The 22009-nt window shown below is 42.8% G+C and overlaps 1 protein-coding gene across 3 annotated transcripts in view; it reads left to right on the top strand.

The window, feature by feature from the left end:
- The window catches only part of ITGA8 (integrin subunit alpha 8), a 216116-nt gene that overhangs the window by 4832 nt on the left and 189275 nt on the right, over positions 1–22009 (top strand). For all 3 annotated transcript variants that reach the window (XR_009758065.1, XM_061586063.1, XM_061586064.1), the window contains exon 2: positions 2208–2332. Coding sequence is in view for 2 of the 3 variants with exons in the window: in XM_061586063.1 (XP_061442047.1) it covers positions 2208–2332 (125 nt within the window). In the remaining variant the exon portion in view is untranslated. The remainder of the gene's footprint in view (positions 1–2207; positions 2333–22009) is intronic.

Below are 22009 nucleotides of genomic sequence, written 5' to 3'. Positions count from 1 at the left end.
AAATGGAAGCAGGAGCATGTATGCCATCCCTAGCCCCAACTTCTCTGCCCCCACTGGCTCTACCCTGACCTTCGTGGGTTGAGGCTGGAGCACTGAAAGGGCATTTTTTGCACCTTGCACCACGCAGTGTGGTGCAGTGGGGGTGGTGTTCACCTCACCTCCCAGCAACTGAGTCACTGCTGCTTACCAGGAAGGAGGGGGGGGCAAGGCATAGGGGAGGCTGGCATGGCACAAACACAGTGGCAGAGCCAATTCCACTGCTCTTGCTAGTGTGTTTGCATCATGCTAACCTCCCTGTCGCCTCGCCCTTTCTCGTCGCCTTCCTGGCAAGCAGCAGTGACTCAGCTGTCAGGAGGCCTACTGCTTCACGTTCTGCTGAACCTTTTTAAAATTCTCTCCATGGTTCTCAGGGAGGATCCTCAGCGTGATCAGCCAATTGCACAAGTAATCCTCCTCCAGACTTCCCCCTCAGTGCAGGACGGTGGAGGTGGAGACAAGACACTGTTGGGGGCACAGCTGGTGCATGCCTTCCTCTCCAAACTCTTCTCCTCCATGTGTTCTTTGAATGCATGAATAGGACTACAGATCTGTGATTGGCTGTCCAGACGTTCCTATTTTACATTAAAGGCAACTGGGTAACACTCCAATTTTAACTGGAACAGCAGTGCTGAGGGAGAAGGAGGCTTTAACACCATTCCCCCCAACCCTCTGAAGCTGCTTTTTTCCCCATTGAGGAAATCTAAAGGACCCTGTGAGCATCTAATCTCTTACACTTCATTTATTTATTTTTTCATACATTCCTGCCCTGCTTTTCAGGGCGCATTGCCCTCACAAGACACTTACGTATAATGTCAAAACACAGTAATGCATAGGAACATAGGAAGCTGCCTTATACCAAATTAGACCGTTGGTGTATCTAGCTCAGTATTGTCTACACAACTGGCAGCAGCTGTTCAGGATTTTAGGGAGGAGTCTCTCTCAGTCCTACTTGGAGATGTGGGGGATTGAATCTGGGACCTTCTGCATGCAAGACAGATGCTCTACCACTGAGCTACATCCCTTTGAAAATACCATTTCAAAATTAGAAACCAGAAGCTGTTAAAATTTTCTAACATAGCAAGTTAATTAACCATGAACCATTTATAAAAATATAAAATAAAATGCAAAATCAGAAGTCTGCAGCAATTATTTTTTTCCAGCAGAGTAAATTAGTTAAATGCAGACTAGAAAGAAATATTTCTTTGAAGTTATTTTTAAAAACCAGCAATTATGAAGCCACATGTATCTCAACGGAAAGGGCATCCAAAGATGTATTTTCTATGCATTTTACTGTAGCCTTTTTGGTTGGATGTAACTCTAAATAAATAACTGCATTCCATTTAAAGTTTCGTACTGAAACAGAGACGTACTTGATCATTCTCAAATTATGTTTGACACGTATCTGCCAACACAGGTGTTTAAGCATCTGCAACTTACATTTAGAGAGTTGTTAGGAGACCTCTGATCCCCTCACAGAGCTACAATTCCCAGCATTCCCTGGGAAAAGGGATTGGTTGTTAAACCAGTCTGGAAATCATGGCTCTGTGAGGGGAAAAGGGGTCCCCTAACAACTCTCAGCACCCGTAAGAAATGACAGTTCCCAGGATTCTTTGAGGGAAGCCATGACTATTTAAAGTGGTCTAAGAGTGCTTTAAATGTAAGGTGCATATGTGGCTATATATCTGTAAGTTAAAATATAACATATGAATCAGCATGATGCCAGCCTGGTCAACGGGCAAAGCTGTGAGTCAAAGCCACCACTCCAATGGAATCTGATGCCCTTGCCCAGGACCGGCCCTCCTTCTCTCCTTCTGTAAGCAAACAAGTTCCCAGGAAAAGTGTCAGGAAAACACTGTTCAAATTAATAATTATATCCCGCTCTCTTGCTGTTGGTCTCCCTATTGATTTCAAAACCAACACCACTCCAGCTGCACGAGAGCCATATGCTCTCATTTGACCTTGATGATATCGAGAAGAATTCAGAGTATTAATTTTTTAAAAATCTGTGCTAGTTCCTTGGCTGTTTGTTGTTGTTGCAAGCTCATTAGGTTTTATTACTATTATTGCTGTTGAGCTAGAGTTCTGCAAGCAGTCTTTCAACAAAACAGCCAGGCTTTGATATTTCAGATGCATCCTTGTTCTCACAAACTTCCGTGAATGTTTTGCAGAGTCAGTGTCCTAGTCGGAGCTCCAAAAGCCAACACTACCCAGCCAGACATAGTGGAAGGAGGAGCAGTCTACTATTGCCCTTGGCCAGAAGCTGAGTGCAAACCGATCCCTTTTGATAACACAAGTAAGTAAAACGGCTCTGCATCGGTCATCTGCATGTTCAGTTGAATGTCGTACTGATGAGGCTGTCCCCCCCCCCAAAGAGCAGACTAGATGCTCCCTCCAATTATGGCCATTCGTCTGATCTAACTCTCTGCAGCTCCCAGGAGGAAACACCACGCTTGGATGTTTGTATGTATGTGCTTTGTGGCGATGTGTTTAATGGTCCCTAGAGAAATAACAATGGTATGGCCTCCAATGCTTGAACTTAGTTTCTTCATCTTAACTAAGATCCCTGTTGTTTTTCCCCAGTGTTACCATGCAATGTGACTTACACTGGAGTCCTTGTTTTGTTTTGCTTTTTTAAGAGGATCAACTTTGAGATTGACATAACAAGTTGCTTGTTCAGTATTCTTCTCTGAAGTTGAAATCTGCCGGTAGTCAGTGCTTAGCACCCAGTATTTTGCATCCCTGTATACAAGGGGATTTCTGTCTGATTGGGTAGAGCAAAAGGTACCCTGGTGTTGCATGCTTATTTAATTCTTTTCAGAAGGGGAGAACGTTCTTTCAGAATAACGGAGGCTGGGTTGAAACCAATGGAGGCATAATATGGATGGATTTCATCCACTTCAAACCCCTCCCCACCAACAGATGGTTCTTATTTAATTAAAGGGGAAACACATTTGAGACAATTTGGGCTGTTTATGTTTGCTGTTGTTTTCCCTTTATGGCCCTTGAAAGCCATTTAGTGCTAGTGTCTTCTGAAACATTAAACTTGAAAGGTTTTAATTTAGTCAGATCGGATCTTTAGAAGGGACAGGGCTATGATTCATGAAGTTCAGTTTAACTTTAATGGCAGTTCCTTGCGTGCATGAGTATATCCAACCTCATTTCTACCAACATCGATTTCAAAATGTCTTGGGGAGAGAGAGCAGGGGGTGTGTGTTGGAGGGGAAATAAGGAAGGGGAAACCTTGGACATACCAGCATCTTCTGGGAGAAATCTCCTTTAGGCACAAATGAGATGGCTAGAAGTGAAACTCCGCTTAACAGGCAAGGTCTTGATGAGCACAAGACTCTGGGTGAACGAACAGGCTGTATACACAGAACATTTTATTCTAGAATCAATGGAGACTGAGTACTTGTTTTTCTGTGCAGTCCACACACAATCTAGATCTATTGCATATTTTTTGTCCATGAAAAGTACTTCTTGAGAGACTGCTTTCATTCAAAAAATTAATGCTCATTGCAGATTGATTCTGCGTTGCCCTACAGTGTGCCCATTTGAAAACAGATGTAAGCAGCCAGGGTAGTGTTGTGTGTGGGGTATCCACACCTGCCCAATGATGTTGTGAGTGGGTGTATACCAAGATCGCAACCACCACTTCCTTCTTCATTCACCTGGGGCATGTGGAGGGAGGAAACGGTGTGAGTAAACTTAATCAAGGGGAAAATTTTCAGATGTGTGTCAAGTAACCATACCCACCCTTGTGGATGGCAGGATCTAGAATCAATCTAGATTAAAAGCAGCATGTTGAGGACAAGCATGAATCATTCCAGATTGAGAAAAACTACATTTTTGTGCTACAAATGGGTTAGTGTGTGTGCATCCATAGTGTAATTGGCCACAAGCCCTGCCTGAGCACATGAAATAGTTGTGGGACAATGGAAAGCTAAATCTTACAGAATGATGCACGGCCTGCACAGTCCCTTGTTATGACTCAGTTATGAAGAAACAATGGCTTTTTGCCTTCAATAGCTTTATGAATTCTCATGCATAGTTCCAAGACTTTTATATGTGTTGTCAATGTTTTATTTGAACAAGACAACAGGGATAGTCTGTCCAGATGGGAGACATGTTTGACCAGGTTATAGGGTATTTTTCATCTGTAATTTCATTTCTCAGCTGTTTTATTTTGGATCTACAGCTGGGGTGGGAAGGAGATAGACCAGGATTTACTGGGTGATCTGTGGTAGATCAGCAGCAGTTCCTGATTCCCAATTGTGTTACAGGTCCAACAACAACAAAAAGGGTTTTCTTTTTTGCCTTTAATTGGGTTGCTAAAATGAAGACAGCTTAAAAGAGAAAAATTGGGAGTGGAGTTTTGCACGAAAAGGTTGTGAACTCAGCTCTGGTACCAAAAAGACATTCATGAGCTGAGCTTGTGCTCAGAGGTGTCCTGCTCCTTCATTCTAAGCTGCCATCTCCCCAGCCACTATTTTGCAACTGGCTCCATATGGTGGATCTTGGGGCTTTAGTAAAAACAAAGTAGATTTACTAGCCTGAAATTTGCCCATTCCTGATTGTCAGGATGGAGAAATGGGTACAGTGAATGAGGAAAAGTCCATGTTGTGTGACCAGAAAGTTGAGTTTACATATTTTCTGTGTTTGTGTATTTTCCTACAGAGAGGGAAATGATGATTAACTGTGATATTAATCTGTCACTGGATGGTCTAGCTATTGTGTGGTATGGCGTGGCATGGAGAATATCAGGACTTGCGGGACTTCCCAGGAGGATCGCTCCACTTGTGCTTGCCTCTAGGACGAGCTCTCGTCTCAGAGGAAGCTTTTTCAGTTTTTAAAACCAGTCAGAAGTTTTTTTTTGACTGGGAAAATTTTCTCCCAGGCAAGGGAGAAACGTAGAGATTATCCACAGAAGTTCCGTGGTGTTTGTTGGGGGCTGGAATTCATCAGGATCGTCTATGAATGAAGGTCTAGCCAGCAAGCATCGGACGGAGCTAGGGATTACAACAAGCTCAAACTGATTAAGCGAGACGTTTTTTTTTCTTCAAAGAAAAACGTTCTAACAGGCAAGCATTCTTCTGTCTATTATTATCTAGCTTAAATCGTTATAGCAAAAGAGATTTGTCAAGGAATTAGCAACAAGAATTCCTGGGTGAGTTATAACTTTCTCTTCTACACTCGGAACTAGGAGGAAGAAAATCGAAAAAACCTATCTTTGTTTTTATTGCAAAAAGCTGGCATGGAATTGGGCATTATAAAGATATAAATGGATGAGGGGCATCTGATTTGAAGAGAGAAAATTTGATTTATTTGATATTTGAATTTTACATGTCTGGAACTATTTTTTCTGGTCTACTTCTTTTTAACGAATCTGCTTATTCTTTATGCCACTAATTATTTGGATGCTGTGAACTAAATTTGTTTTGCACTTTTGGACACATAAGAGATAAGGCAGTTTGTGCTGTCTAGAGGACTGATGTCATCAGGTTTGGAAGATTAACACCTTTGTGACTGGAAAAAGAAATAAACTGTTCTTTACTTGGGAATAGTGGCTATAATTGGAAAATGAAGGTGTTTTGTTCTTTGGGTTTTAAGAATGACAATCAAGAAGGTGGCTGAGACCCTGGATGTACAGGAAGGGATTTCCTCTCTAGATATGTTTCAGAAAATAATGAATGAGATTAAGCTAATCAAACAAGAGATGAGACAGAGCAGACAAGAGATGAAAATTGAATTTGGCAGAATGAGACAGGAGCTGACAGAAATAGAGGATTCTACGAGAATGGAGGTAGATGGGACCAAAGATATAACTGGACAAATAAAAGGAGATGAAAGAAAAATTAAAGGGAAGGTTCAAGCCCTGGAGATTGGAATAGATTTATTAAATATGGACTTGGAAAAAGATTTGGATTTTATGGCTGTGATGGATCCTGGAGACAAATATTACTGTTTGGAACTCAGCGCTGTCCCTGAAGGAATTGGTGAAGAGATTGGAGATAAAGATATCATCGGTTCGAAAAAATTCCTGGACTGGAAGGATTTGATGGAACTTGAAATGGAGAAAGTTTACAGAATTAATTCCAGATTTGTGACAATGGAAAAACTTTCAAGAGATGTGCTAGTGCATTCTGTAAAAAAGAGGAACAGAGATGCGGCTTTGCAACAATATCTCAGTGATACGTTTGGAATTGATGGCAAGGAAATATTTATGATGAAGGAAATTCCTATCAGACTCTTATTATATGACTACGACAGCAAGATTATTGGGTGCGCAAAGATGGAAGATGGAATCAACGCGGATAATGGAAGGAGCTATTGAAATTACTGGATTTAGTAGACTTGAAGAGATGGATTAATTGACATGCCTATTTGGAGAAAAATTGATGGATATATATCTCAAGGATTGGAAGCTTCTCTTTGACTTTTTCTTGAAAGAATGAAATGATATGATGTTAATGTGATTTGATACCAATTAAGATAACCACTGGAGGAAGGTGATTTTATAATCTATTAAGAGACAGGTTTGTTATATATTATAGACTTATAGCTGATCTATGATAAATCGGAAGTCAATAGTTTTTATTGTATTAGTTATTAATTTGTTCTTTTTCTTTTCTTTTGTTTTTGAAAATTTGAATAAAAATTAATGTTAAAAAAAAGAGAGAATATCAGGACTTGCTTGCACAACCTCTTCAACAGAAGCTCATGACATGTTAAGCTACCCGAATCCCATGTTCTCAAATCTTGGGTCCCCAGACATTGTTGGACATACAACTTCCATCATCGCCAGCCAATGGTCAGGGAGGATGGAAGCTGGAGTCCAACAACATCTGGGGACTGTGCATAAAAATGCATATATAAGTAGAAACAGCATACAAAATGCATTATATTAAGGAAACTGCATGCAAAAATGTGTCTACATTAGGAAAACATGCTCTGAAATGCTGATAAATTTTTGTGAGGACTTTTAAAAAAAAATTCATAATGAACTGATGTGGAAAGGCGGAGAACTGAATACAAGATTGGTAAAATGAGAATAAGAGAAACTGAAATTGACAGATTTGTCCACCCCTGCATCACACTTAGTCACACAAACCCAGAGACAAGCCAGGAGTCACATTCCATCAGGTCTTGATGTGGAAAAACCACATCCCCACATTAACACTCTCCCCACATTACTACTAGGGCACCGTTTTCCCTGGGCTAACTGTTGGCCATGTAAGGACAGCAGGAATACCAGAGAGAAAAGGAGAGATGGTAACACCACATCCCTCCAGTCTCTCTCTCTGAACTGCCCACCACAAAGGGGTGAGCCTGGAGCCACGTTTCTTCTGCAGCCATGTTGCTTGTATTGTTTTAATCTGCTACGTGTTTTCTTGGAGTTTATTTGACCAAACTTTGGGCTATAAATCTTGCAGTAAAAAAAAAGTCCTTTTGATATGGCTAGTCAGAGTCACACGAGGAAATATTTTGATGGTACCAAACAGAATCTCTGATGACTTACATCACAGTCCTCCCTCTCTCACAAAACAAAATCTTCAAAGTTACTAAAGGGTAGTAGAACTTGGGAATAGACTCCAACTGGCTTTAATTACAAAAAAATGGGACTGGTTCAAACACTGCAGACATGTTATAGGAGACTTTGGGTTTGCTAATATCAAAGTTCTGGGTGAGACCGCCATAACCGTATGAGTGTGAGGGGGGAAGGGGATGTGTTTAAGCAGAATATTTTAGGTCTGAATATCCAAATGCTGAGTGTTCAACAACAACAAAAGTTTGGACATAAATTTAAGTTCAGCTTCACTAGACTTTAATCTTTCTACCAAAAGGCAATCAATAATTGATGGTTATCGTTACGTGGGAAGAAATGATAGACCACAAGCAAGAAGGTTAAGTCAGGGTGGAGAACCTTTCTCAGTCGGAGAACCACACTCCCCTATTAGCAACCTTTCAGCACTCATATGCCAGTGGTGGGAAGGACCAGAGGGAAAACTGGATGTGACAGTAGGCTACAGCCCAGCAATGTAAAAGTATCAAGCTGCTATACAGACAAAGCCATGCTTCTCTATCCAGGCCAGCGAGAGGCATCATCACAATTCAGGGACTCATTCCAGAAAGGTGACATCACTCGAGGAGGGCTTGGAGCAGGGCCTGTGAGGGGTGTAGTCTGAGAAGAGCATTAAGGGTCAGAGAGAGAGAGGTCTGGAGGGCCACATTGAGCCCCCAGGCCTGAATTTCCCAATCCTCTAATGGTTCAAAAATCCACACTGTGGTCTCTGGTTCCAGTTTGTCCTCAAATACTGAGTGCAGGACTCCTTTATTTATTTATTTATTACTTGATTTATATCCTGCCCTTCCTCTCAGCAGGAGCCCAGAGGACTCCATGGACAGGTTTTTCACACTTTAGGGGGTGTGCTGTTCCCTCTGCCCCCAGCCACCCTCACCTGAGTAAGCTGGCTTTTAGATGCTTTATGGGACTTGTAATCTTTCAATGTGGGGAGACTGCACAGCACACTTGGATGAGTTCCTCACTTCTACTGCCACCAATAATTGTCATACAATTAACGGAGCAGTAGGAGGAAAGAGAACCCTTCCTCCGGGTGGCCTTTATGAAAGAGCAACAATAACAGCTCTGATTTGCACCTGTTTGAAACTATCGCAGCATTGTCATCCAAGCTTTACAATGCATGGCCAACACAGAGCAATGGTGTGGTCTCACTTGCAGGGCCTTCACATCAGTGTTGGAAGTTTATAAATGGCTGCTACTTGGGACTGGAACGTAAGAAGAGCCTGTTGGATCAGACTAAAGGCCTATCTAGTCTGGCATCCTGTTTTCCATAGTGGCAAAACCAGATGCCCGTGGGAAACCTGCAACCAGGACATGAGGGCAAGAGCCTCTTTTGCTGTTGTTCCCTAGCAGCTGATACTCAGAGGCATGCACTTTTCTGTTCCTGGACTTGGAGGTAGCACACAGCCGTCTTGACTAGGAGGGATAGCCTTATCCTCCATGAATGTGAAAGCCATGCAGATTAGTGACCATAGCCTCATCTTACAGTACAGATTCCATAGGTTAACTACACACCATGTGAAGAAGTACTTTCTTTTGCATCTCCTGAAACGCCCCCCGTTCAGCTTTACTGGATGCCCCAGAGTACTAACGTAATATTACGGGGAGTTTGGCTACTGCCTTCACTCTTTGCTTAATTTTATAAACATTTATCATGCTCTGCCTTACACACCTTTCCAAACAAAAAAGACCCAAGTGTTATTATGATAGTTGCTTCAGCCCCTTGATCACTTGATTGCCCTTTTCTGAACCTTTTCCAGTTCTACCATATCCTTTGTTGAGGAACTGTCCACAATATTCCAGCTGTGATCACAACATAAATTTGTATAAAGGCATTACAATATTGGCAATTTTTATTTTCAGTCCCTTTCCTGATGGTACCTCATGTGGAATTTGCCATGTATGCAGCTGCCATTAGGTCATCACTTTCATTGAGTGTCCACTACGACTCCAAGATCTCTTTCCTGCTTAGTTACCATCAGTTCAGGTCCCATCAGTGTATATGTGAAGTTGTGGAGGGGGGGGGAATTGTCCCAATTTGCATTGCTTTTCACTTACTTATATTTAACTACAATTACCATTTCATTGCCCATTCACCCAGTTTGGAAACACCTTTGTGGAATCTCTCTCTCTCTATTTCTTTTAGTAGCTTTCATTGAGCTAGTCTGTATGAGGGGGACTGGTTAATTCTCATTCCGCTTTGCAAAATATATATTCTTCTAAGAAACAGAGCTACTAAACTGTTTCTATTTCATTTTAAACCAAATATATGTTGGGTGGTGTAGTCCACAACATCTGGAGGGCACCACATTGGCTACTGCTGGTTCTCACCAGACCTCCTCTCTGTGAGACCAAGGTGGCAGATTGCATGTACTGGAGGTTGGGCCCAAAGGGCAGTCTAGGGATTCTTCTCGTGTACCGCCCACCCCGCTGCACGACGGACTCCCTGGCTGAGGTGCTGGAGGTGGTCTCGGCTGTGCGTGTACAGTCCCCAAACCTGTTGGTATTGGGGGACTTCAATGTACATTCAGAGGCCATCCTTACTGGGGCGCCTCGGGACTTCATGGAAACCATGGCTTCCTGGGAGCTGCACCTTATTACAATGGGGCCCACCCATGTAGCCGGTCATGCACTCGACCTTGTGTTTGTCTCGGGAGAGGAGGGGAGTGATCTGAAAATTGGGGGTACATCCATCACCCCCTTGTCATGGTCAGACCACTACTTGGTGAGGTTGGACCTTTCGGTGCCACAAACCCTCCGTGGGGGTGGAGGACCTATTAAAATGGTCCGCCCCAGGCGTCTGATGGACTCCTGAATGCACTTGGGGATTCTCTGGAGCATGCACACAGCCACTCGGCTGAGACCCTGGTGGAGGGGTGGAATGCCGCAATCGCCAGGGCATTAGACCGGGTGGCTCCGAAACGCCGTCTCCCCCTGAATAGAACTCAGACGGCACTGTGGTTCACCCCATGGTTGCGAACTCTGAGGCGGGAGGTGAGACAGCTAGAGCGCCGGTGGCGGAAATCTCGCTCTGACGATGATCGGACACATGTTAGAGCGGCTGCGGCAGCCTATCATGTGGCAATAAGGGCAGCAAAAAAAGAATTTTATGCTGCCTCTATTGCATCTGCAGAGTGCTGTCCCAGGAGACTGTTCCAAGTGGTCCGGAGCCTGGTCGGTCCAGTTGCTCCGGAACCAATGGAACATGCTAAGGCCTCCTGTGACGAGTTTGCTAAACACTTTGCGGAGAAAATTGATCGTATTAAGAGTGCTATTCTGTGTGCTGTGGACACAGTGAGCGAGCCAGAGGTGACCAGTGGTGCTCTGGTGGTGTGGGATCGGTTCCAGCTTCTTCCATCTGATGAAGTGGACAAGGTGCTTTCAACCTTAAAGCCAACCACTTGCTTACTCGATCCTTGCCCATCGTGGCTCATTATGAGCTGCAAAGATAGACTGGGTGAGGGGATCAAGATGGTGGTAAATACATCTCTCGAAGAGGGAGTAATGCCATCATCGCTCAAGGAGGCAGTAATAAAACCAATCTTAAAGAAGCCCTCCTTGGATCCCCAAGATCTGAACAACTTTCGCCCAGTCTCAAATTTGCCATTCTTAGGCAAGGCGATTGAGCGGGTGGTGGCAAAACAGTTGCAAGCGCACTTGGAGGAAGCGGATTATCTGGATCCATTTCAATCGGGCTTCAGGCCTGGACATGGGACTGAAATAGCCTTGGTCGCCTTGGTAGATGATATGAGGAGGGCGTGGGATAGGGGCGAATGCACCTTCCTTGTCCTCCTTGGTCTCTCAGCGGCTTTCGATACCGTTGACCATGTTATCCTCCTGGACCGCCTGAAGAGGTTAGGCATGGGGGGCACTGTATTGCAGTGGTTCCATTCCTTCCTCTCTGGTAGGTACCAAAGAGTGGCATTGGAGGATGAGGTCTTGGATCCTTGGCCTCTCACTTGTGGGGTCCCACAGGGTTCCATCCTCTCCCTGATGCTGTTCAACATCTATATAAAGCCGCTAGGGGCAATCATCAGGAGATTTGGGCTGCAATGTCATCAGTATGCGGATGACACGCAGCTCTATCTCTCATTTCTATTTCTGTTGTTCACCGCCCAGAGAGCTATCGCTTGTCGGGCAGTATAAAAATCTAATAAATAAATAAATAAATAAATTTAAATCTTCACCGAGGTTGGCTGTAGAAACCCTGTCCAAGTGCCTGGAGTCGGTGAGTGGCTGGATGGGAAGGAATAAGCTGAAGCTGAACCCTGACAAAACCGAGGTACTGTTTGTGGGAGACAAGGGAAGGCTGGGGGATGTGGACCTGGTGCTCAACGGGGTACGTTTGCCCCTGAAAGACCAAGTCCGCAGCCTGGGGGTCATTCTTGACTCCCAGCTGACCATGGAGGCTCAAGTGTCGGCTGTGAGCCGGGCGGCGCTGTATCAACTCCATCTGATACAGAGGCTGCGCCCCTACCTTCCCAACCATCTGCTCCCACCGGTGGTACATGCCCTGGTCACCTCTCGCCTAGACTACTGTAATGCGCTGTACATGGGGTTACCCTTGAAAACGGTCCGGAAGCTGCAACTGGTACAGAATGCGGCGGCTCGTCTGATTAAAGGCAGCCGCCGGCAAGATCACATCACTCCAGTGCTGAAGGAGTTGCACTGGCTACCGGTTGTTTACCGGGCCCAATTCAAGGTGTTGGTTTTGACCTTTAAAACCCTACACGGTTTTAGCCCAGTCTATCTGAAGGAGCGCCTCCAGCATCGTCAGGGATGCCGCTCAACAAGATCAGCCTCAGAAGACCTTCTCTCGATCCCACCGGTTAAAACAGCTAGACTGGTGAGGACTAGAGAGAGGGCTTTTTCAATAGTGGCCCCCACCCTGTGGAACTCTCTCCCAAATGATCTCCGCCATGCCCCTTCTATGATGAGCTTCCGCCGGGCCTTGAAGACCTGGCTCTTCAGGCAGGCTTTTGGGGTGGGTTAGGTTTTTACAGTTATGGTTTTAAATTTTAACGTTTTAATGTATTGTTTTATATCTTGTACGTCGCCCAGAGTGGCTGGACAACCAGCCAGATGGGCGACTAATAAATTAAATAAATAATAAATAATAATAATAATAATACACTGAGAAGTCTTGTCTCTAACTTCATCTATACATATATTCAGAACTTCTTTGGAGGTGCTGCTGTATTTGCCCTCACCACTTGAAGGACAGTTTTTATTTTAACTTTGTTTTCTTGATGCAAAAGTGCAATATAAATATTTTAATAAATAAATAAATGCAACCTGCCTTTGAACATGCTAAAGACTGCATTGTAGTTCTCCAAAGTGGGCAGAAGGGGTAGCTAGAGAGCAACATAAAATACTTCACTTCCTTGGCTTAAAAATACTAAATTTAAGAATGTGTTCAGTGTGACCTCTGAATCCTTACACACACATACGCACACACTTAAAAAACCCTATTTATTTACTGCATAGTAGCTTCTTTTCTTTCTGTTCAGACTAATGTTAAAGCTCAGAATTGCTGGAATGTGATTTTGCTAATCATGAAAGATTATGTGTGTGTGTGTTTGTTACTGTGAGTGTACTCAATCACATCTTCGTGAAACAGGTTGTGGTTTCTGAATCACTGTCAGGAATAAAAAGGGGAAATCTTTGGCAAAGTCTGCCACTGAGATAAAACATGAGCCAGTTTGGCCAGAAGCAGAGATGATTGTAACAAGAGCCAGGTACTTCTTTAAGGAGAGGAGAGGATGTATTGTGAGACTCCAGGGATTTAATTACATGAAGAAGCTATTCACTATGAAGATGGTGATATCCTCTGGGACATTACTGAAAAACAGGATTTATTTCAAGAGAAAAGTCTGAGAAATGGAATGCTCATCTCTCTGCTTTTTGACACCAGAGATTTGGGAGTGCCAGTTTCTCCTCTAACCATGTATAGGCAAAGTATTTATGGTGCTTGTATGGTTTCCTGAGGGTTACTCTTAAGGAGTTAAGAGATACAGCTAACGTGGATCCAAGGTTGAAAACATTCACCCCCGCTGTCTACTTAAGCCTAGGGATGAGAAACCTGTGGCCCTCCACAGTGGAGACTGGTGGCCCCAATGTTAGTGGAGCAGTAAATCCACTCTGGGTTTTAGTCCATATTTTCAAGGAGCTGTCTTTGAAAGGTTGACTAAAACCCAAAGCAGATTCACTGCCCCACTGACATCGGAGCCACCAGTCTCCACTGGCCCTCTGGATGCTGGTGGACTCCAACTCCTATTAGACCCAGCTAGCATGGCCAATGGTTAGAGATGATGGGAGATACAGTCCAACAACATCAGGAGGGCCACGTCCTTGATTTAATAAATGGACTCCCTATGCAGGCAAAAAAAAAAAAAATTGCACAAGTTGATATTCTAGCGCAAATTGGGTTTTGGGATCACCGTGTTGATATTGTCTTGTGTAAAGCAATTTCTGACTTCAGGGGAAATGCCCCTGAACTTTCAGATTTGGGTGAGTTAAAGTAATTCACATGAAGAATATTTTATGTTTTTTAATATTTCATCCTGTGCCCTAAAAAAAAGCATGTAGACTAAATTTAGTGCTCTTTAAGCTGTATTCCATAAGTTGTGGTACTTTTATGGATTTGCAGAATCCTAGTCTCTCTGCTTCTAATTACTTGCCATGTTTTCCTAGATTCCATTGGCCATTTCAGGCTGCCATGAATGGAAATTAATTCCATGTCAGAAACATTTGGCACAGCCATGTGTAGAATGTCACATTTGATGATGGTACGTTCAACTGTGTTGTTGCACATCACATGTACGGGAAGCCTCAGCCATCAATGTGTGGGAGCAGTTCTGAGTCTCGGAATAGAGAGCCATTGGAGGAACAAATAAAGTCCATATTGGTAAGAGTGTAAAGGAGGATGTTGGCTTGTGTGAGCAAGAGTCTCAGGAGCACTGTGTAATATCTTATCTCAGCAAGGTCTGGAGCCCCATCGCTAACACCACCTTCATGGTGTGGAGGGAGGCATAGCAACATAGAAAACTGCCTTATATGCAGAGCTTGGAAAAGTTACTTTTTTGAACTACAACTCCCATCAACCCAATCCAGTGGACATGATGGCTGGGGCTGATAGGAGTTGTAGTTTAAAAAAGTAACTTTTCCAAGCTCTGACCTCAGTATTGTTAACACAGACTGGTGGCAGCTTTTCAGGGTGTTCGGACGGGTCCCTCCCAAGCCAACCTGAAGATACCAGAGATTGCTCTATCCCTGAGCTATGGTAAGCAGCAAAGGGGAAGGTAGTAGCATGCAGCCTGGTTCTCTGAAGAGAAGCACTGCGTGAGGTGACTGTAGCAGCCACCATCTTAATTTTCCCAGAATGTCTTTCGGCCCTGCTACCTGGTACTTCTATTTGATGCACCAGGTCATCAAAAAAATAAAGATTTTAAAATACACAAGTTATAAAGAATCAGCAGCCGTGGACCCACTGGAGCCCGTGGACCCTGGGATTTGCCCACCGTGCCAAGTGTTGACATCGTGTCTGGCCTCAATAGTTCTTGGAATCATTTGTCGGGGGCAGGGAGACCTAATTCTGAAGATTCCATCTTTCTAACCTTTTTTTTAGCTAAAGAAAACTGGAGACTCAATGGTGTATTTCATTAAGCTGTCCTATCTAATTATGTGCTAGAACTCTGCCCAATTTGGAGTTACCGAATTTTCCATTAATTCACTTATTCGCTATCATTGTGGATTGGATTTTTGTTGTTATTATGTGCCTTCAAGTGGACTACGACTTATGGTGACCCTACAAATCAGCGACCTCCAACAGCATTTGTCATGAACCACCCTGTTCAGATCTTGCAAGTTCAGGTCTGTGGCTTCCTTTATGGAATCAATCCATCTCTTGTTTGGCCTTCCTCTTTTTCTACTCCCTTCTGTTTTCCCCAGCATTATTGTCTTTTCTAATGAATCATGTCTTCTCATGATGTGTCCAAAGTAAGATAACCTCAGACTTCCGGGAAGGGTGACTTAGCCTGTGCCTGCTTTTGAGACGGGCTCCTGCCTCAAAAGAAGCTTATTCAGATATATCAGTCAGTTTTTTCTTTTTTTTTTGACTGATTAAACTTCTCCCGGGTAGGGAGAAACGAAGAGATTAACCTCAAAGCCTATTTTTGTTGGGACGACCAGATCTCATTAATTTATGGGACGAGGTCCAGCCGACGAAGGTGGGACGGATTTTTAACAGCAAGCTCTATCTGATAAAGCGAACGTTCACCTTATCTTCTAAGAGAGAACGCACTAACAGGCAAGCACCCTTCTTTCTATATTTTTCTTTTACTTGACTTAAATTGTTGCTGTTTAAAAGAGATTTGCCAGATTGATCAGTTTTTGACATCTCACTGGGGAGCCATAACTTCTCTCTGCTACGCACTAATTAATAGCTTATCTCTGTTTTTGTTGCAAAAAGCTGTCCTGGATTTGCATTCTAAAGATATACACAGAAGAGGGATTTCTATTCCAGATTTTTATTTTGAAAAATATTATACTGTTTTGAGACTACTCTCTTTTTGGTCTATTTTATTTTGACGAATCTGTTTCTTGACGATTGCCATTAATTGTTTCGATCCTGGGAACTGCATTTTGTTTACTTAACTATTGGAGAGATAAGGCTGTCTGCTCTGTTTATACTGTGATGTCACCAAGTTTGGAGTATTAACCCAATTGTTGCTGAAATAAGAAGTGGTTTTCCTATATTTTTCTTTTAAAATGGCAATTAAGAAAGTGGCTGAAAATCTGGAAATAACTATGTTTCAGAAAATAATGGATGAGATTGAGATAATGAAAATTGAATTGAGTAAAATGAAGCAGGAGATTAAAGATATAAGGGTCCCTGTGAGAGAGGTGACCCTGGAAGGGGTCCCTGTGAGAGAGGAGACCCCGGAGATTGGAACAGGGGTCCCTGTGAGAGAGGCGACCCTGGAGACTGGAATAGGGGTCCCTGTGAGAGAGGAGATCCCGGAGATTGGAACCAATGTGGAACAGGAACAAGATTTGGAGTCTATGGACTTTAGAAATAAAATCTATTGTTTGGAACTCAATGTTATCTCTGAAGAAATGAATGAAGATTCTAGAGATAAAGTTATCAATGGCATGGATAATCTTCTGGACTGGAATGATGTGATGGAGCCCAATATAGAGAAAATCTATGGAATTATCTGCAGCCATGTGACAATGGAAAAACTTTTAAGAGATGACCCAGTGTATTTTGAAAAAAAGAACAGAGATATGATTTTACAGCAGTATTTCAGCAACCTATTCAGAATGGATGGCAAGAAAATATTTGGGATAGAGGTAATCCCCATCAGACTCTTACTATATGACTATGGCTTTGACAGCAAGATTATTATGGAATACTGATAATGGAAGATTGGATATTGAAATTACTGGACTTAACAAGACTACTGAAGATGGAAGATGGAAAATGGAACTAATAGAGATAATAGAACAATGGCTACTGAAATTATTGAACCTAACAGATTCTGATGTGATGGATTAATTGAAATGTTTATTTTGACTATGGTTATGACAATAAGATTATCATAATTAGTAATGAGATGGATTAATCGATATGCTTATCTGGAAAAAAAAATTGATAGATATATTTCTTAAAGAATTGAAACCTCTCTTTGACTTTTTGTGGAAAGAATAAAGTAATGTTTATGAGATTTGATGATTAAGTAAGATAACTACTGGAGGAAAGTGATTTTATAATATGACTTAAGAGACAGGATTGTTATATATTATAGACTTATAACTGATTTGATCTTTGACAAATGGGAAGTCAATATTTTACTCTTTATTTTTTATTTTTGTTTTTTTTTTTCTTTTTTTCTTTTTGTTTAACTATTTTTGATTTTGTTTCTTGTCTTTGAATGTTTTATGATTTTGTCTTGTATGTTTTATGAAAATCTGAATAAAAATTATTGAAAAAAAAAAAAAAAAAAACAAAGTAAGATAACCTCAGTTTCATCATTTTAGCTTCTAGTGACAGTTCTGGTTTAATTTGTTCTGACACCCAATTATTTGTCTTTTTCGCGGTCCATGGTGCCCGCAAAGCTCTCCTCCAACACCACATTTCAAATGCGTTGATTTTTCTCTTATCAGTTTTTTTCACTGTCCATCTTTCACATCCATACATAGAGATCAGAAATACCATGGTCTGAATGATCCTGACTTTAGTGTTCAGTGATACATCTTTGCAGTTGAGGACTTTTTCTGGTTCTGTCATAGCTGCCCTCCCCAGTCCTAGCCTTCTTCTGATTCCTTGACTATTGTCTCCATTTTGATTAATGACTGTGCCGAGGTATTGATAATCCTTGACAAGTTCAATGTCCTCATTGTCAACTGTAAAGTTACATAAATCTTCTGTTGTCATTAGTTTAGTCTTTTTGACATTCTGCTGTAGTCCTGCTTTTGTGCTTTCTTCTAACTTTCGTTTCAAATCATTACTGGTTTCTGCTAGTAGTATGGTATCGTCTGCATATCTTAAATTATTGATATTTCTCCCTCCAATTTTCACACCTCCTTCATCTTGGTCCAATCCCACTTTCCGTATAATATGTCCTGCATATAGGTTAAACAAATAGGGTGATAAAATACATTTTTATGTACATTTTTATGTAGTGATTTTCCATGGCTATTTTCAGAAATGGATTTTTTTTTAAAAAAACACCATGTAAAATATTGATATTAATATTGTTATTCTTATCAGTATTTCCTTCAATTTATCAATAATTCCTTTAATTTATAAACATTTCCTTTCAAAATATCAGTATTGTCTTTCAAAATATCAACATTTCCTTAAAAATATCAATATTAATATCATTTTTTTCTGAGGGGAGGGGAAACGGATTGGTAAAAGCAGCAGCAGACCATATAACAAACTCAGATCGATGCCAGCTTGTTAGGTCAACGGAATGCTTTTGAACCAGCACTGCCCAATGGATCCCATCCCTAATCCTATAGCGCCTTGTGCTAATCTTAAAGTGAAATTGTGTTTGGTAATATAGTAGGGCCCCACTTATATGGCGGGTTAGGGACCAGGCCCCCGCCGTAAAGTGGAAATTGCCGTAAAGCGGAACCCATTGATTATAATGGGTTGTGTCGCGTGAAAATGCCGCAAAATGCTGCGAAAGCTCAAAATCGGCTTTAAAATGGGGAATTTCCCCTAAGCAGAAACACCGGAAAACGGAACGCTGTAAAGCGGGGCCCTACTGTATGTTATTTTTTTTTTAAAAAGTATATGCCTTTTCCTTGTTCACTTCCAAAGAACACATTTAAGTAAGTTACTGAGGACTATTTACATATTACTAGGAAGAGTAACGTGGTTGGAGTTCCCATGACGCTGCAGATATCATCTTGAGTGGCATGAGAACATGTTATTTTGTATCCGGATGGTAATACCCTTGCAGCCAATATGCTGTTTACTTCAGGAATAGCATATGTGATCTTATTATCACATGTGGTGGAGCTGTGAGAAGGTTCAACATTTCTGGAGTTTAATAACAGATGAAGTAAGTCTTATTACAGGTCAACTGGTTCGTTGTTATCCCAGGGTAACATTATTGAACTTGTTTACAGAAGATTTAAAGGACTAAAGGTGCAATCCAACTCATCTTTCTGCCGGGCTGGGGTGAGTTAGATGCTGTGGATCTCCATCATCTCCAGCAGGCTCCCGACTCTGCCGGGCTCTGCCAGCAACAGCCCTCCACTGCGGTTGAGTCGTGGCACCACCAGGAGCCTGCCGGCACTACCCGGGATCTGATGGGAACAGCCAGTCCAGCGGACAGAAGGCTGGTGGAAGCCCTGAAAATGGGGCATTCCAGGGGTGTGGTGGGGGAGGAGCTGCGAGGGGGGGGACTTACGCGAGATCCTCCTCACATTTAGAGCCCTCCCCCAGGTTCCACTCCACCTGGAAACTCCGCCAGCCAAAAGGCCAGTGGAGTAAAAAATTGTAATGGGCCTCTACAGGGAGCACTTACTCCCTGGGAGGCCGATTTGTGGGAGCCGGCACTTCCCAGACAACTCATGTGCGTGGTTCCTCATGGAGTCGGCATTAAGTCCGGCCGGCAGCTCCCGAGCAGGAGGGGGATCCTGCAGAGCTTTCCGCCAGCTCCTCCTCTGCCAGCTCCCCTTCCGCTGGCTCACTGGCATTTGGATTGTTATGTTATTGTTCAAAGAATTACTAACCCTTTTTTATGGTAGCTGCCAAATAGGTTTTAGCTCAGAATTGCAAGACAGCTGCTAAAGTGACACTAGTATGAGAAGATCTGGACCATTGTGCTAATGGGGAAAAAACGCTCTAAGCAACTTAAGGCTCTAAAAGATACATCCAGCAAAGATGATTTTGAGGAAATGTGGTACATCTTTATTCAACACATTGGAGGCAACATGACTAGGATACCGCCATTAACTCATAGCAATCTCTGGAGTAACCTGCTGAGACAATGAATGTGATAATAACTAATGCCTACAATTGACCACGACTTTTACACATGACTGGTTAAATAACTTACCTCTTTGTGAATGATGCATACACATAGGAAGCTTGGGGCAGAGGGGGGTGTAAGCGGTTCTTTGGAGTAAGACTTTTTGTGTGTGTTTACTACTGAAAATACACAAATAAAAATTATTTTAAAAAAGAATAGCTTATGAGCATTGCACCTATTCTGTCCAGGAACAGGAGGGACTATAGCCTTGTTCAAATATTGCTCCTCTTGTAAGGGGCCTGACAAAAATTACTTCTATGTGGAGCACCGAACATTTGTGCTGGATTTACTACATAAGAGTGCCTCCAGACTGTCACTATTTTGTGTGTGGGGGGGGGGATTCAAGTGCATACCAGGAAATTTAGGTTTGTACAATCAAAGTGGATTAAAGTGTTATGTGCCCTAGCACAACAAATCCACTTTAACAACAAAACAAAAACCCCTGACTGTTTGTTGTTAGAAAACTGACGGGGGAATGCCTTGAAAAGTGTGGAATGAACAAATGATTTATGGGAAGACAGATAGGTACCCCACAAGCAGATCAGGATGGATATCCATTGATGTGTAACCTCCCTGCAAACAAATCAGATTGAAGGCTGAGGCAAAAGCAGGCATTGTGTAGCCTCTGCATAAGCTTTGTGCAAGAAAATCAGGATGAATGCTCAATAAACTCTGAAGGAGCCCTATGCTATCCTAACCACATACACTTCCTCTGCACTGCACTTCCCTGGCAGTATCACAGAGCAGTTGACACTGGCGTGGAGAAATTCAGCGTGGCTGAGCTGGCTTTTGTAATAAGCCCAACAGAGCACTATGCCGTAGGAATGCTTTGTGTATGCATGTGATGTCCACGTGGGAGAGGTAATGTTTGAACTGGGGCTATGAACCCAATCTTGAGGCAGCCAGGAGTGTTCTTTCTAAAAGAGCAGCTCTGTAAGGAGTCTCCTGGGGTCAAACAAGTAAGAGGCAAGAGAGAAAGTGGAGGTAAGGAAGGTGAGCAGTGGATGGAGCTCCAGAGAGTGAAGCAGAATGGCCTAGGTTGGCTGGCATCATCTGGAAATGTTTACCTGAAATTACTCATCAGGAATAAAAAGAAAAGTCGGTGGCCAAACGCTCCATTAAGATAATGCATAAGGTTGGGCCCAGTGGTGCCATCAGGGCATGACTTTTGGGCAGATGTCCAGAGCTTCACTCAGCAGAATGTGCAGGAAGGCTCCCATATGCAGTATGGCTGGCTTTTCACCTTTCAAAGTCACTGAATAATGTACTGTACCATCCAACGGGCCCTTTTATCCACAATATGAGCAATAAGTCCGGAGTCCAAAATGACCTAACTGCACCACTGGTTGTGACAAGTGCTCACATGGTAGCTTTAATACTTGGTTCTGGATTATGATGCTGAATACTAGTTGCTGGAGAGCAAGAGTGAAGGTGGATTGTTGCTCTTTAGCCCTGTTTGTGGGCTTCCTGGAACCATCTTTATGGCCACTCTGAGAAGGAAGATGTTGGAGTGGAGAACTGACTTCCAAACACCTCCCCAACAGGCTATCTTTGGCAGGTGGGCGGGGCTACCCACTTGTCAATCACCTGACAATCACAATAATATCAGATAACCCATTTTCCTATGCCCGAATGGTTGCAATTGAACCACACAGGCAAAGGCACAGGGCTTTGCAGGCAACAGTGCCCAACTGATTGGCAGTGCCTGCAACCCCTGCTTTCGGCAGAGAGCTGTGACTTTATTGTCCCACACCTGACATCGTATATGACACCAGGTGTATGGCAGGTGGGTGTGGCTTGTCCAAAATGGGCTGATGGCCTGATTAGTCCAATCATCCAG

This window comes from Rhineura floridana, chromosome 10 (assembly GCF_030035675.1).
Source record: "Rhineura floridana isolate rRhiFlo1 chromosome 10, rRhiFlo1.hap2, whole genome shotgun sequence".
Classification (NCBI taxonomy): domain Eukaryota; kingdom Metazoa; phylum Chordata; class Lepidosauria; order Squamata; family Rhineuridae; genus Rhineura; species Rhineura floridana.
Note: the sequence above shows the minus strand (reverse complement) of the source record. Positions and strands in the feature narration are given on the sequence as shown.